This window comes from Salarias fasciatus, chromosome 9 (assembly GCF_902148845.1).
Source record: "Salarias fasciatus chromosome 9, fSalaFa1.1, whole genome shotgun sequence".
Taxonomy (NCBI): Eukaryota; Metazoa; Chordata; class Actinopteri; order Blenniiformes; family Blenniidae; genus Salarias; species Salarias fasciatus.
In genome coordinates, this window is record NC_043753.1 from 10,847,149 (window position 1) to 10,861,732 (window position 14,584).

The window sequence follows — 14,584 nt, forward strand, 5'->3', positions numbered from 1 at the left end:
CAGCGTTTCAACAGCCAGGTTTGGAATAGTAAAATCCAAGCACATCTTGTTCCACCGCCTGTATCTTACTTTGATTTCCTGGCTTTTACTCCCTTCAGATGACAAATTAAGTTAGTTGCGTGACACAGAAAATGGAAACAAACGCTGGTAAAATGAAACCGACGTTGCACAAGTGCATTTCTGTGATCGTATGCCAAGGACATTGTCTTTCCGCCGCTTCTTAACTTGCACTCACCTACATTTGTTAGCAATGGGAGCATCACAAATGGTGTTCTTATGTAACATTAAGAACAATAAAGCTGATAATTGAAGTATTAAAGTTTTTTTTTTCTGTAGACTCTTGCATTTCTTTAGAGTTTAGGTTTTTTGGCCTTGCTTTTGATTTCATCATAGCCTCTTCGGAGTAAAGTGATTCACAGACATCAATCAAAACCAAAGGGGTGATGCAGCCAATTTGTTTTCTCCAGAGCTCCCTGTTGCGGGTACATCCCTGTCTTTCCAGCTGTATTCCTCGCAGTGCGCACGTAAACACCTAGATTTATGTCTTGTAGCTGTTGATGGATGTCCTCTTCTCTAAACGCGCTCCCTCAGGCGGAGTTCACAAAATGACTAATTTCTCCTTAGTCACATTTTAGGAATACATTCAGCGCACACCTTCTTCATTTGCCATTCTCAGAAAGTGCCCTGAAGCATTAAATGGGTTGTCAAGTGCTTGTGCAGCCGAGCAGCCTGGGAACCGGCGTCCTCCGGGACCCAAGAAAGCAAAAGCAGTTTCCATCTATCTCAATTCACACGCTGCTGGCCTCTCCGGCTCACATCCACAGCTACTAAACGTCGCCTTTGAAATACAACGCGCCGCAATCATTGTGTTTTTCTTTCGCCATCCAGTGCTGGGGGGGGGGATTGTGTTTCACCAATATAAGGTGTCCATTGTGAGGGTCACCAATTTGCTGCGGCAGCCAAGTGTTGCAGCTGCACACAAAGCCTCAAATCTGGTTCCCGCGTGTTTTGGCCCGTTCGAGGTGCAGTCGGTCAGATGCCAAACGGGGTAATTCGATGCTGAGACCCAGTGCAGAGGTGTTAACTGTTGCTTTCCTTTTTCTGCTCCGCTTCAGGTGTTCCTACATCGTCTCAACCAGTACGCCGCCACCAAAGTCGACAAGAACATCACGGAGGAAACGGTTAAGGTGAGGCCCACTCCGGGAGGCATTTGGCTATGTAATTCAGATTTAGATAATTGCACGGGGTGCCGCACACGAGCTTTATTTTTGTTCAGAAACCTGAGCCTTGACAAGTTGTAAAACTCCATTTGAAACTGCGTTAACTCCCTCCGGGGTGCCCCATCCATCAATCTTCTGTACCACTTCATCCAGCTCAGCGTTGCTGGCCAATCCCGGCCGACTGTGGGCGAGAGCAGGGTACACCCTGGGCAGGCTGCCAGTTCATCACTGGAGCAACACGGAGACACACACTCGCATTTGCACCTACAGGCACCAATTAGCCTTAAATGCATGTTATTGAACTGTGGGAGGAAACCAGAGTACCCGGAGAAAACCCGCCCACTCACAGTTAGAACATGTCGGCTCCTCTGACGCCCCGAGCCCCGACTCCTTCAGTCACCTGAAACATGTGAAAACTGAAATGTGAATGGACATCGATTTGAAAATGTTACTGCGTAAACAGAGCTTAAAGGAATACGCCGAAAATTTTGGACCCGCACCCTATCCCTATCATTTACAAAGTGAGATAAGCTCATAAATACCTTTTTTGTGTCTGTGCGTCCAGTGGCTGGATCCCAGCTGTTAGCATCGTAGTTAGCTTAGCTCAACTGCGGGAGGTGAAGAGGAAACACAGCCAGACTGATGAAAGTGGACAAAATACTCCTTCCAGTGGTCCAGGGGATGGCGTATTAGCACGTGAAGTAAATCCAAATGCTTATAAAACATTTTAAAAGACGGGTTTTCTTTTCAATCAGTTAAAATAACGTTTTGATACACACAGACCTGCGCACAGCGGCTGAGTCTATGACTTCTACTGCTGTTCTACTGCTATATCCTTCCACGGAGCACTGCGCATGCGCAGGTCTGTGTGTATCAAAACGTTATTTTAACGGATTGAAAAGAAAACATGTCTTTTAAAATGTTTTATAACCATTCGGATTTACTTCACGTGCTAATACGCCATCCCTTGGACCCACTGTAAGGAGTATTTTGTCCACTTTCGTCAGTCTGGCTCTGATTCCTATTGACTTCCAGCAATTGAGCTAAGCTAACTACGATGCTAACAGCTGGGATCCAGCCACTGGATGCACAGACACAAAAAAGGTATTTATGAGCTGATCTCGCTTTGTAAATGATAGGGATAGGGCCTGGGTCCAAAATCTTCGGAGTATTCCTTTAAATGCATGTTTTGACTGTTTTGAGGAAACCAGAATAACAGAAGCCATAGGGAGAACATGCAAACTCCTCACAGAAAGGCCCACAAGTCTGAACTAAAACCAGGAAGCGCTCTTTCAACCTAAAATAGACCAAGCGGAGAACGAAATGGTGGGCGATCCAGGAAGCAGCTGTAAATATATCCTATTTATAAATGATTCCGGAGGATAATAAAGGATGCTCTCTACACAGTGGGAGCTGGCTGTTTCTGTGAGCTTGCTTACTTTTTGAAGGCAAACACACATTCAGTGGTTATTTGCTGCAGGTTCCGTGTTTTGGAATCCGTCCCCTCGCACTCGGGTTTTGTTTGGGAACACGCCGTGCGGAGGAGGTTTCAGATAAGAGGAGACGTCGTCAGAAACGTCTGAAATGCCACCGAGCGTCCCAGGGACATCCAGGCCACCAAAGTGGAGATTTTTTTATTCTCAATAAAGATGATTTTAGCCTCAGAACAGCCATGAGAGACTTCTGGTTTTCATGCTTTGAGCTTCTTCGCCGTCAGCTTATTGTTCTGTCCTTTAATATCACCACAAAAATGGCATAAGTGAGGGCAAATGTCAGCACCACATGAAGGCAACGTTTCCCCACAACAGATCTTTAAAGCTCTTTTTTTAGACTTCTTGTTAAAAAAAAGGAAAAAGAAAAAAAAAAGCTCTAATAGTGTTTGAAATTCAAATATCAAAAGCCGAGATGCTCATTACAAAGAAACCTCTTTCTTTAATCTGTGGCCTCAGACATGCCAGACGCCACACTGACCACAAAAAAGCCGCATCTGCCAAATTATTGATTCAGACAATCTAAAGTTCTGCCAGGAAGGAAGTAGCATGGCCAAGAGACTCGTCACTGCCTTCCTCTGTTTTTATTTGGGGTGTCTTCACCAGTGTTCTGCTGGTGAAGAAATAAGCAGCTTTGACCAGGAGTGTCAAACACGTTTTAATCCAGTGGCCACAAATGCAGCCTAATAGTTCTGAATGGACCGGACCCGTAAAATAGTGACGTGGCGACCGTTAAATTTAAACCGAGCTCTTTTTTTTTTTTGGGAGGGGTGCAGATGAAAATGAGAAAAAGCTGCAAGCAAGTTTTCTGCTTGCTGGCAGTTTATCTCAGCTGACGTGACACATAAAGTTGATCTAATGCTCATGTGACACTGCTGATGCATCACAGATAAACAGTAGCTCCGTGGCTCATCCACCGTGAGGAAATTAACACAAAACATCGCTCAGACTTGAGTAATTGCAAATGTGTTACGATTATGATAATCACGTACTAATGCGCTACAGTTAAAAGTGGTGATTACGGAAATGTTTAGATTTGTAATGCGATTCTAACAACGCTGATCCTAACTCTCCCATCTTCTCTCTCAGGTCTTATTCTCCAACATCGAGGAGATTCTGGCCGTTCATAAGGACTTCCTGTCCATGGTGGAGGAGCTGCTGCAGCCCGAGCCTCACGCTCACCACGAAGTCGGCCGCTGCTTCCTGCACTTTGTACGTAACCCATTCATCGGATTACGGAGCAGCTGCTCTCCTGCAGCTCAACCTGACATACGCAAGCATAAATAACCTTAAAGAAGAAGAAAAAAAAAGAAGAAGACCCGATTCCTTTATGGAAACTCGAATACGCATGCAGCTCTATCTTTGAGCACGCCTGGAAATGACAAGCTGCTCCACATGTTGTCAATTTATCTCTGCGGATTACTGGTGATGAGGGAGTGCACATGTGTGATATGCTTGATAGAGCCCTGATATACGGCTCTCTCCCACTATATATCACGTTTCTTTGATGCAGTGCCTTGAGGCGGCCTGGCATATAATAGGTTTCTAAGTGTAATAAATCTTGAGCATCCCTGCGCTGGGCTGCAGGCGCCGTTTGGCCTCGGTCGATGCCGACCGCTGTTCTTACAGGTGAGAGGGAGATGATCTTCCAGCACAGATGGCATAGTTAGCTTTATAATGACATGACCTCATTGAGAAGATGGAACATGCTTCAGAGGAAAAAAAGCTGAAAAATCACGACTCTCTGCCGTAATTCATTCAGAATGATCATGTGAGCCCGTAGCGATTAAACAAACAAATTAGACACACTCGCTCCCCTCGTTCTGCTGATTTCTTTCAGAGTTTCCTCCTCCGTAGTGATTTGTTGATGCTATAAGATGTCCAGGAAAGATTTACGCAATCCTGACTTCACTCTTCAAATGAAAATCCCTCTGATTCGAACATCAGTGCGGTCCAGGCGGACTGAAGACTCCAGTTTTCTTGATTGTGTGACAGTGAAGTCACTCCCAGAGCCATAAATCATTAATTTTAGCCTTTATATATAAACATCCCGGAAAGCACGATTCAAGAACAAAAAGCATTCAATGCAGTTTAATCCCAAAGTTGTGTTTTGCAGCGCCCCTGCTTGTTGTTATGACAGCCATGTCTCCTCACATCGGCGGCTTTGTCTTGTGAGGCAGCAGCTTGGCTGAAGACGCCGTGCTATTTTTTGCTGCTCTGTAGTGTCTTTGTAGTGGCTGATTTAGAGGCTGTGTGGTCTGGTCCCACTTCTGGCTCTTACAGACAATGGGCGATGGATGCCATATGAATAGCTGCAGTGGAAAGTTGTCAGTCATATGGCTGCGAGGCAGATGACAGGATACCATTGTAACCCGGGGGGGGGGAAACACCTACAGCCCAAATTCATCCTGAGTGCACCTAACCAGCAAAAAGTCTTTTCCTCCTTCCGATTCTCTTCTTTTTCCTTCATTTTTGAGTCAACATGTCCATCCTCAAGATTGCCCTGTCTGCTTTAATTTATTTCTCGACGCCCTTCTCTCTTTCTCCCTCTTTTCCGTTTGACTTTCTCGCCCTCTCGCTCGTATTTTCCGCCTTTTAATGTGTTCCTCTTCGCTCCCTGCGCATCCCTCTCACCTTGACTTTCTCTGGCTCTTGCAGAGGAGCCGCTTTCAGATTTACGACGAATACTGCGGGAACCACGAGAAGGCCCAGAGGTTCCTGCTGGAGCTCAATAAGATCCGGAGCGTCAGGACGTGTTTACTGGTGAGGAGAGACTCGAACCCCTCCTCGCAATGCGGAGGCTGGTAACATGCGTACGAGTGATACACGCCGGCTGCAGGCGGCGCTGGAGTGGATTCAATCTGCTCTGGAAGCCATATTTAGAGCCTTAGGAACGCAGAACAAACACACAGAAACGACCTGATTTCATACGAGGAGCCGAAAATTATGAAACACAGATGATTTCAAGAACATCCACGGGTGATCAGAACCAGTCCCACATCTGAGAGCACAGCGCCGCTCTCCCCTCAGACACACAAACACACGGTCACCCACACATGGCAGCTGGACAGTGTAAAAACCCCGCACGTTATGTTCCAGTGTGTCTGACAGCTGATGCGACTCTGCCCCATGTGTGGGCGAGCTCCCTCTTCCTGTCCCGGCGTTCCTAGAAGCCCCGGCTTCCACGGGGAAGCGTCGTGTTGCGAGAGAACAAAGGATGACTGCATCTCCAGCGCTGGCTCGCGGCCGGGGAGGTTAAGCTGTTTCGCCCCGTTCTCCCCGGCGGAGCTCCGCCGCCGATGACGATTACACTCCCATCGTGCGGTTTCACTCTTTCCACGTAGGCGTCGATAATTAGCATGCATCCCGTCACCCCTTAAGTTCGAAGACTTCCAAGAAGAAAAGGTTTTGTGTGGCTGAGCTGCGCGCAGGAGACGGCGGTGCGACCGCAGGCTTGTATTGATCGTCCAGCAGAGCGAGGAGGTGTGTGACCTTTTTCTTGGACTGTAATTGATGGCGCGAGAGATGAAACACGCACATGTTATACACGCCATCAGAGAAGAGTGGCGGCGACGGCCCCGTGTCTGATTTACTGTCCGCCAGTTTGTTTAATCTTGAAAGCCAGCGGAGGCAAAGATATTAATTGACTTTGATTTAATGGGGTCTTTACAGCCTTGACCTTTCAGTGACCTGGAGCTTCCATTAGGGGTATTTGAGTCTCATGTTACCCCTCCCCCCCCTGAGCCAGTATACCTCAGGTCACCTCCCGTAACCCTGCAGTGACCAGGGTGGAGATATCCGCTGCCCCTCACTAAACCTTTAACCTGCTGCCGGCCTGTAAAGCTCGGGTTCGTGTTTACGTTGTAATTCAGAAGCAGCTCATCTGAATTTCAACTGAGGAGGAGGCGAGAACGGAAATTTAACCTTCTGACCTGCAGCTTCCATTCACTGAAAGACAAAAGGTTAGTTTCTTGGCGATAGTTTCACAACCTGCTGCCCCGTGATTGAGTGTACGTGTGAGGGTAAGCTGGTAGCCTTCACTCATAGTTAACGATTGTTGGATCGAACCTGCTGACTGTAAGCTGGATGAAGGGTAAATGAATAACAATCCTCTCTTCCTACAGAACTGCATGTTGCTGGGAGGCAGAAAAAACACCGAGGTTCCCCTGGAGGGTTACCTGGTGGCTCCTATTCAGCGGATCTGCAAATACCCGCTGCTGCTCAGAGTGAGTCTGGCCTCGTTCACGCTAACCATGTGTTACTAAGCCGCCACACCCGTGTGCCACCCCCCACCCCCCCTCTCTCTTTACTCTACACCACCTAGTCATTAGATTCACTTCCACCCCTCCCTGGCTAACGAAACCCTGGCCTCGTATTCCGACACGTCTCTTGCTTTGGCTTTGCCGGCGCAGCCGCGCTGCAGGAAAAACACGAGGCCTATCATCACCTTCAGCCAACCCCCGCCGCACGCTCACACACTTTGAGTGGACTCTTTCATACCTGCACTTCCAGTTGTTAGTTCAGAAAGTAACTTTTTTTTTTTCTAAAGTGAAATTAAGTGCATTTTCAAAAGCCTTGTTTGAGCTGGTGAGCTGAGCTGTCCCCTTTTCCGTCCATCTCGTTATGATCTATGAATCCAAGCCGGCGCTCTCTAAACAGCCACCAGCATGTGCGCGGGGATGTTATAATAATAAGGGGGTAATCTGATGCTCCGCCATTTGAAGTCCTCCAGCTGCCGGGGCCTCCGCCTCTTTGTGAAGTGACACAGATAGCTGTAGAATGTAAATCAGGCGATGCAGGTTGATCGCCATCGCTTTTGGACTCGGGCATGTGGCGGCAGGGCGTAAACCACGACACTTAAGAATCATTGATGGGTCAAAAACTGAGTGTACAAACAATGCCATCATTACTTTTTTTTATGCAATGCAAATCATCAGACCAGACATTTCTATTATAAACAGCTTGATAGTGTTTGTATGTGAGTTTTTTTCTGTTTGCAAGTTGTTCAATGCAGTGTTTAGTTTACAAAAACAGAAACGAATCTGTGTGTGTACGTATACAGGAGCTGCTGAAGAGAACCCCGAGGAAACACAACGACTACGTCTTGGTCCAGGAGTCTCTCCAGGTGATGAAGGCCGTGTGCTCCAGCATCAACGAGGCCAAGAGACAGATGGAGAAGTTGGAGATCTTAGAGGAGTGGCAGTCCCACATCGAGGGCTGGGAGGTAGGCGTCCACCGAAACTCAGCAGACTCTAATAATTGTAAAGTAATTTGGTTCAGTTTTTATGTGGTGCAGTTTGTTTCGATGCCAAGTTAAGCCCAAAATATCATTGTTTTTTTTGTCAGGAACATGAAAAAGATGCATTCTTTTCACTGTAAGTGTAAAGCAGGAGAATGTGCTCCAACATCCACAGATGACTGATTGTTAGGACGATTTCCCCTCAAACATTCTGCAGCTCCTCTGTGTTTTTAACTCAATTTAACTCTCATCAGACGCCTTTGATACCTTGATTGACTTGACACGGTTTCGTGAACTTTTTCCCCCTTAAACTCACATCTGAGCTTCCTGCTTCAAATCTGAAAGTCATGACTTATTTAAATCCACTTAGCCTCTATGCCAGCAATCCAACAAGAATTCCGAGCGGAGTGACTTTTGTAGCCTTTTAAGCTCCTTTGTACTCTCGGCGAACAATAACTTGTATTCACAATGGCCAGATTCCTTCTGCCTGGATGAACCTATTGCTGAGCGGTCATGCTTTGAGGGTGACCATCGCAATCTCTATCAGGTAGATTGTACTTTAAATCGAGCTGCTTGAGTTGTAGGTCGAATTTAATAAAAAAAAAAAAGATGTTAGTAGGCCTAATCGTGGTTGGAAAGGAAAACTCTGGCGGCAGTTGTTTGTGAAGAAGCTTTGATGCTTTTTGCTTTATTGGTCTGGCTCCTTGTCGGAGGGCCCGGAGGCTTACGAGGCACATGCAAACAAAAAGACAACGCCGGTGTTGATCCATCTTCAGGCGGAGCTGTAAACATTAACCGAACAAAAACAGGCTTTCAGCCCGACTATGAGAAAGACTCGACACGGCAGAGCGTGAGCATAGTACGCTGGTGTTGTCTTTGCGTCACTGAGAATATTAAACTGTTGATCTAGTGTTAGCGGGACGCTGTGAAAGGACTCCCAGTGTTGTTCTTCCAGCTTCAAAGTCAATACACAAAAATAGACGGTGTTTGGACCCATTAGTGCTAAAGTAGGCCAACAGAGTGAAAACACCGAGCGGATTTAGACAAATAATCTTGAAATTATGTGATATTACAATAAATACATGAAGAAGAATGTGTCGGGTGGAGTGATTTGGATCTTGCATCGAGATCTGGTCGTGGCTGCAGCTTGTGTTTCTGTGTGGGTGTTAGAGGAATGATGGAGGGACGAGATTATGAGTTTTTCTTTTTGTTCCATTCCTCCTCCTCCTCCTCCTCTTCTTCCTCGTCTGATTTCTTGTTACCGCTGACCCGCTGCACAGCTGGCCCCCCTCGGGCCTCCTGGCCCCGGCCCGGTGTGGCCGCCCCGCCGGACGCTGCCAGCACCCGTCAGAGCGTCGAGGGCCACTCGAATGGTGTCGCATGTGAAACCGTGTTTATTTTAGAGGCCGCCGTTGCCAGTTGTCTTTCACTTCACATTTTCCTCTTCTGTTTATTTAGTATTCGTGTAGAAATGAAGTGAAGTTTGCTTGGTTTGGCTTCCTTATTATTTGAAAGTACATTCATTTCTCCAGGTCATCATCAGATCGAATTAGAAACGTGGACTTGACTTTTCTCTCCATTAATGACATTTCCTGCTTTGATGTTGCTCATTCTTCATCCTGATTGTTAGTTGTTATTGGCTTTTAAACAGAGTCAGCAGAAGTCCTCACATTCTTCAAAAAAACGCTGATATAAACACGCAGAAGAGTGGAAAATTGGAACGTAACAAGTACAGATTGACCGGTTTAATGATCAGCAATGCCTCGGATCGTGTTGGTTCTTTACAGTCTGCAGTGGTGTGATGTGCAGCTATTGGCGCGTTCAGGTGAGCAGGAGGAGCTGGCCTTCCTGAGTCTGCTCTGCACATTACTTCAACATCTGGTCACAGGACTTGGAAGAGTGGGTGACAAAAAAACAAAGAAAGAGGGCGAGGAAAGTGAGAAACGATCCGCCGTAGAGCAAGAAGGAGATTAGCAATTAAATAAAAAAAAAAAAGGTGCGACATGTCTAAAAGAAGGCAAAAAGCGGGATAGGCTCTTGGCTGATTCCTCCAGCAGGAGGAAATGCTTAGCACATTTTCCGCCTCTGTGCACATGGGAGCTATTTTTAGCTCCGGAGGGCTGATCAAACGCTGGCGCATGAATTCCCCGCGCAGGCAAGGTAAGGGGGGAAAAGACAGCACACTTTATCACTTTCGGCAGGAAGCCCGGCCAACATGGCGGCCGGGGGGGGGGGGGGTGACAATGCAGCGCTCTGACTGACTGGACGGGATGTTATTCTATAGGAGCTATTACCAGGCGCGCATTTTAAAGTCCCACAGCAATCTGCTGAGAGGAAGCAGGGAGTGTTTTCACAGACCCCTGAGAGAGAGAGAGAGAGAGAGACAGAGAGAGAGAGAGAGAGAGAGAGAGAGAGCAGGAAAGGCCGGGCTCGGGAACCCCCATCTTCCTCTGCAGACGCTGTGTCAACTCTCCACAGTAAAGAAACTTTAACTTTCGTCTCTTTTTTTTTTTTTTTTTTTCTGTCTCGAACCTTTTTCCCTCCGTCTTCGCAGGGCTCCAACATCACGGACACGTGCACGGAGATGCTCATGCAGGGAGTCCTGCTGAAGATCTCGGCTGGGAACATCCAGGAGAGGATCTTCTTCTTGTTCGACAAACTTCTGGTCTACTGCAAGAAGAAAAATAGGTGTCTGACTCTCCATTAATTTCTCTGTGTGGGGAAAAATGAAGATGAATGAGACGTCTCGTTAGGCAGAGTATTTCTTTAAGAGACGGAAGGAAAATATTGTTGATGCTAATTTTTGAGTTTTCCCTCTCTTTTTGAACATTCAGGGTGCACTCATAAATAATACATCACACTAGTTCCTTTACTTTTTTAAGGAAATCTGAGAATTGTACCATGGGAAAGTTTAAATTACTTTGCGAGTGTGTGTGTTAAAGAGCAAAAAAAGAAAAAAAAAAAAAAGAAAAGATTATCCCGTCTAAATACATGGGATTGCTCAAGGTGGGGATATTAAATATCCTTTCAGGAGGTTTGACATTGTTTTAAAGGAGATTTTTAGGCATTCTCTCCCAAATTATGACTTTTATTCAGATTTGTTTGTGTTGAATAAGGAGTGTTTCTCCGATTGTTGAGTTTTATAACAGTTTTTTTGTGTTTTGCTGCCACTTACGGTATAGCTCCTGTCGCATCAGGCTGCGACAGATTGATTTCTTGAACCCTTCTGAACATAAAACCGAAAAGGAGAAAAGATGCTTGTCTGGTCTTCCTCCAGGTTTGGTTCCTGACCTATCAGCTTCTTTAATGATCCTCATTTTCCATCTAATGACAAATTGATTGCTGGACCGGGGATCCCGGATTGTCTTACATTACTGCATTCTGCTGCAGACATGCCAAGAGTCCTCAGTTTTATCTGGCAGATATTTTGCAGAGTTTGGTTTTTATCATGAATTTGATGAGATTTCGGCAACATTTGTGCAACTTACTCACAAAGCACCTCTTTGGCTGTGTATTCTATTGGCACACCAGGTAAAATTGTGACACTGACTGTGAGGAATTCAATCCCAGTTGCTGCAGGACGTTCTGCCATAAAATAAGCCAAGTCTCTGTTGTAAATTGTACTGACGTGCTGAGGCGGCCTCTGCACAAAGAGCCAATTTCATGTGATTGGAGGTGAAAATGTTCACCGTCACGTTTTCAACCCAGACGCAAGCGATCGTGCACAGATCAAGCATTAAACAGCAATGATTGGTTTATTTATGTTGTTTTTCTTTTTGCTGAAGGCGTCTAAAAAACAGCAAAACCTCGGCGGAGGGCCCTCGCTACCTTTTCAGAGGGAGAATCAACACCGAAGTGATGGAGGTGGAAAATGTGGATGATGGCACAGGTGAGAAAAAAAAAAAAAAAACACACCATATTTATTTTGGACGGGCGCAGTTTGATCCCCCCTCCCTCTCTCCCCTTTCTGCGCTCTCGGTTCCTCGTTTTTTTTATATTTCGGCAGCGCTGGCGGCGGGAGTTGAGAAATATGCCACAGTAACTCACAAAGGAAAGTTGACAACAGAGTCCTTGGCCGGAGCTGGTGCACAACTGTGTGATTTTTGTACTTGGATCGCCGATGGAAAAATAAGATTTACCTACAAACATATTTCAGCCCTCTATAGTTACATATCCTTGGGGCTGCTGCCGGTCCTCGGTGTGCTCACACACTTGTGTCTCTTGGCCTCGCATAGCCGCTGATTATCATTTATATTTGTGGAAGCCATCATTTCCTTTCCAGCGGTCCTAGACGGGCAGTAATATCGAGCGCTTTTCGGCGAGAGATGGATGGGCTTGGGTCTGGAGCGGGGAGCGGGAGGATAAACACGTGAGGCGGGCGGCAGAGCGGCAAGTCGTGGGTGTTCCGCACCACAGGCAGGAGATCTCAATCTGAAATCCAGAGGCGACAGGAGTATTTTAGCTCGGATTCCTCCGTAATGAAAGCGCCGCGACGCGTTCCCGGCCGCACACGCTCTTGCCGCTTGAGGTTGAAATACGCCCTTGAGGCGTTCCAAATAAAGGACACCGCGCCGTGTATGCTTTTGGACATGATTGTAATTGATGATTGGGATGGTTTGCTTTTTTGTTACACCCTTAACAGGAAAAAAAAAATACAAATCAAGAGTTCAGCTGCAGGGAAAGATGGTAAGAAATGGAAATAACGAAGGAACGGTCAACGTTTCATTGTCATTTTCTTAGGTTTTTTACATTTTTAACACCTTTCTGATACGAGTGTAGGCGGTAAATCAGCAGTAAGCAGCAGCTCTGACGGAGTATTCTGAGGACTCGACTGTAAATAATGCTGATGGATCGTCCATCTTCTGCATGTGTGTAACCTCGTTTATCTCATTAAAGGAGAGGAGTGATAATCAATGAAGCACTCAATAGAGAGGCTGTGAGGTCTGCTGCTGGAGCTCAGAAAGATGAGAGTGTGGTCAGTGTTTGCACTGAGATTGAATATGGTATCCCCTGTAGATTCATAATGGAGTTTTCTGAAAAATAGACCACACCGTTCTGTAAATCCATCCATCCATCTTTTATAGCGCTTTCTCCATCTCGGGGTGGCAAGATGCTGGAGTTGATCCAGGTCAACCTGGATTTGAACCGGGGGCGTTTCCACAGTGCCGAATCCATCCCATGCAGCGCTTCCTGTTCTTGTCCTTTCCGACCTTGCTTCAGTTCCGCTGTGGTGTTACTATCGCCGTGCCGTCGGGCTTTGTTTCCTCTGAAGGGAATCACTGGATTTGTGGCTCATGTTATTGCTGTGTTTTATGCGGTAACCCTCGTTTATTGCGAGCCCAACTTCCCAATAACTCAGTTTACAGTGGCGTGATCGGTCTAACCACTGATTGATGGCCCTCCCCTTCAAACGTGAAGGAAGCCCTCTGAACAAGGCTCGTGTCGTTCCGCCCCTTTGCTAACAGGCGACTTTCTGAGTAGATTCACGATTTATTCGAACTTGTGCACCCCCCCTCCCCTCCTCCCCTTGGACTTGCAGCCGACTACCACAGCAGCGGGAACATCGTGAACAACGGCTGGAAGATCCACAACACGGCCAAGAACAAGTGGTTCGTCTGCATGGCCAAGACCCCGGAGGAGAAGCAGGAGTGGCTGGAGGCCATCATGAAGGAGAGGGAGCGACGGAAAAGTAAGACGGATCATTTGTGGGGGTCGGTTCACTCAGAGTGCCGCCAGGTTCACTATAAAACATGAATCTTATACGGATACGGATTCAGGACATTTTCCTCCTCACACCGGAAACCACAAAGGGAAATCAGAGTATTCTCTCTTCCTCCTTTGCTCATTATGAGACGTGCAGCTAAACATTTGTGAAGGTCAGTCGTTAACGCTGTTTACAACTATTAGCAAAGACACCGAAAAGGCCCCGCTAATTATGTTTTGCAGAATTAGGAGACATTAACCTTTTCCCGCTCGCGATTGATGCCACAAAGAGTCTCGGCGCTAAGCGCAAAGATTATTAATGCCGTGATGTTGACAGGCTTTTTTGCACCCACCCTGTCCTCCCCCCTCCCCCCCCCCCCTCCTGTGCAGGTCTGCGGCTCGGCATGGAGCAGGATACGTGGGTGATGGTGTCCGAGAAGGGAGAGAAGCTCTACCACCTCATGACCAAAGGGAACCTCATTAAGGACCGGAAACGCAAGCTCACCACGTTCCCCAAGTGCTTCCTGGGAAGGTAAGGCTGGACTCGACTCTTCGGTTTGCCCTTTGGGGAGGAGGGATGTGAATGGGTAGAGGGAGAGACCTTTTGTCCTGAAGGTTTGTTTCTGTAATCTGTCTTTCACTTTTGGGAAAAGGTTTGGCCGGAACGTCTTAAAACAACAGCAGGGAAGAAGAAAGCGCGGGCGCCTTTTGTCCAGGACACTGTGTGTTATTGCGTCTCTGCAGCCTCAGTCATGGGAAAATCAAATCCAGCCAGATTTAGCCGATGAGTGTTATTTAAGGATTATTGGTGTGGCGTCTGGGGATGGATTTGGCCGTCGAATGCCATTCATAAATCGCGGGGAGATTTCCCCGTGCGGCTCAGCGGACTGCCCGCTCTCTCCCCGGCCCGTGCTGGATTACAGTAAGCTCTC

General features: G+C 46.9%; 1 protein-coding gene across 1 annotated transcript in view; it reads left to right on the plus strand.

The window, feature by feature from the left end:
- The window catches only part of prex2 (phosphatidylinositol-3,4,5-trisphosphate-dependent Rac exchange factor 2), an 82,360-nt gene that overhangs the window by 13,580 nt on the left and 54,196 nt on the right, over positions 1-14,584 (plus strand). The window contains exons 2-10 of the mRNA XM_030099711.1: positions 1,116-1,187; positions 3,800-3,922; positions 5,369-5,473; positions 6,835-6,936; positions 7,773-7,934; positions 10,504-10,637; positions 11,735-11,838; positions 13,489-13,638; positions 14,043-14,184. Of these exons, the coding sequence (XP_029955571.1) occupies positions 1,116-1,187; positions 3,800-3,922; positions 5,369-5,473; positions 6,835-6,936; positions 7,773-7,934; positions 10,504-10,637; positions 11,735-11,838; positions 13,489-13,638; positions 14,043-14,184 (1,094 nt within the window). The remainder of the gene's footprint in view (positions 1-1,115; positions 1,188-3,799; positions 3,923-5,368; positions 5,474-6,834; positions 6,937-7,772; positions 7,935-10,503; positions 10,638-11,734; positions 11,839-13,488; positions 13,639-14,042; positions 14,185-14,584) is intronic.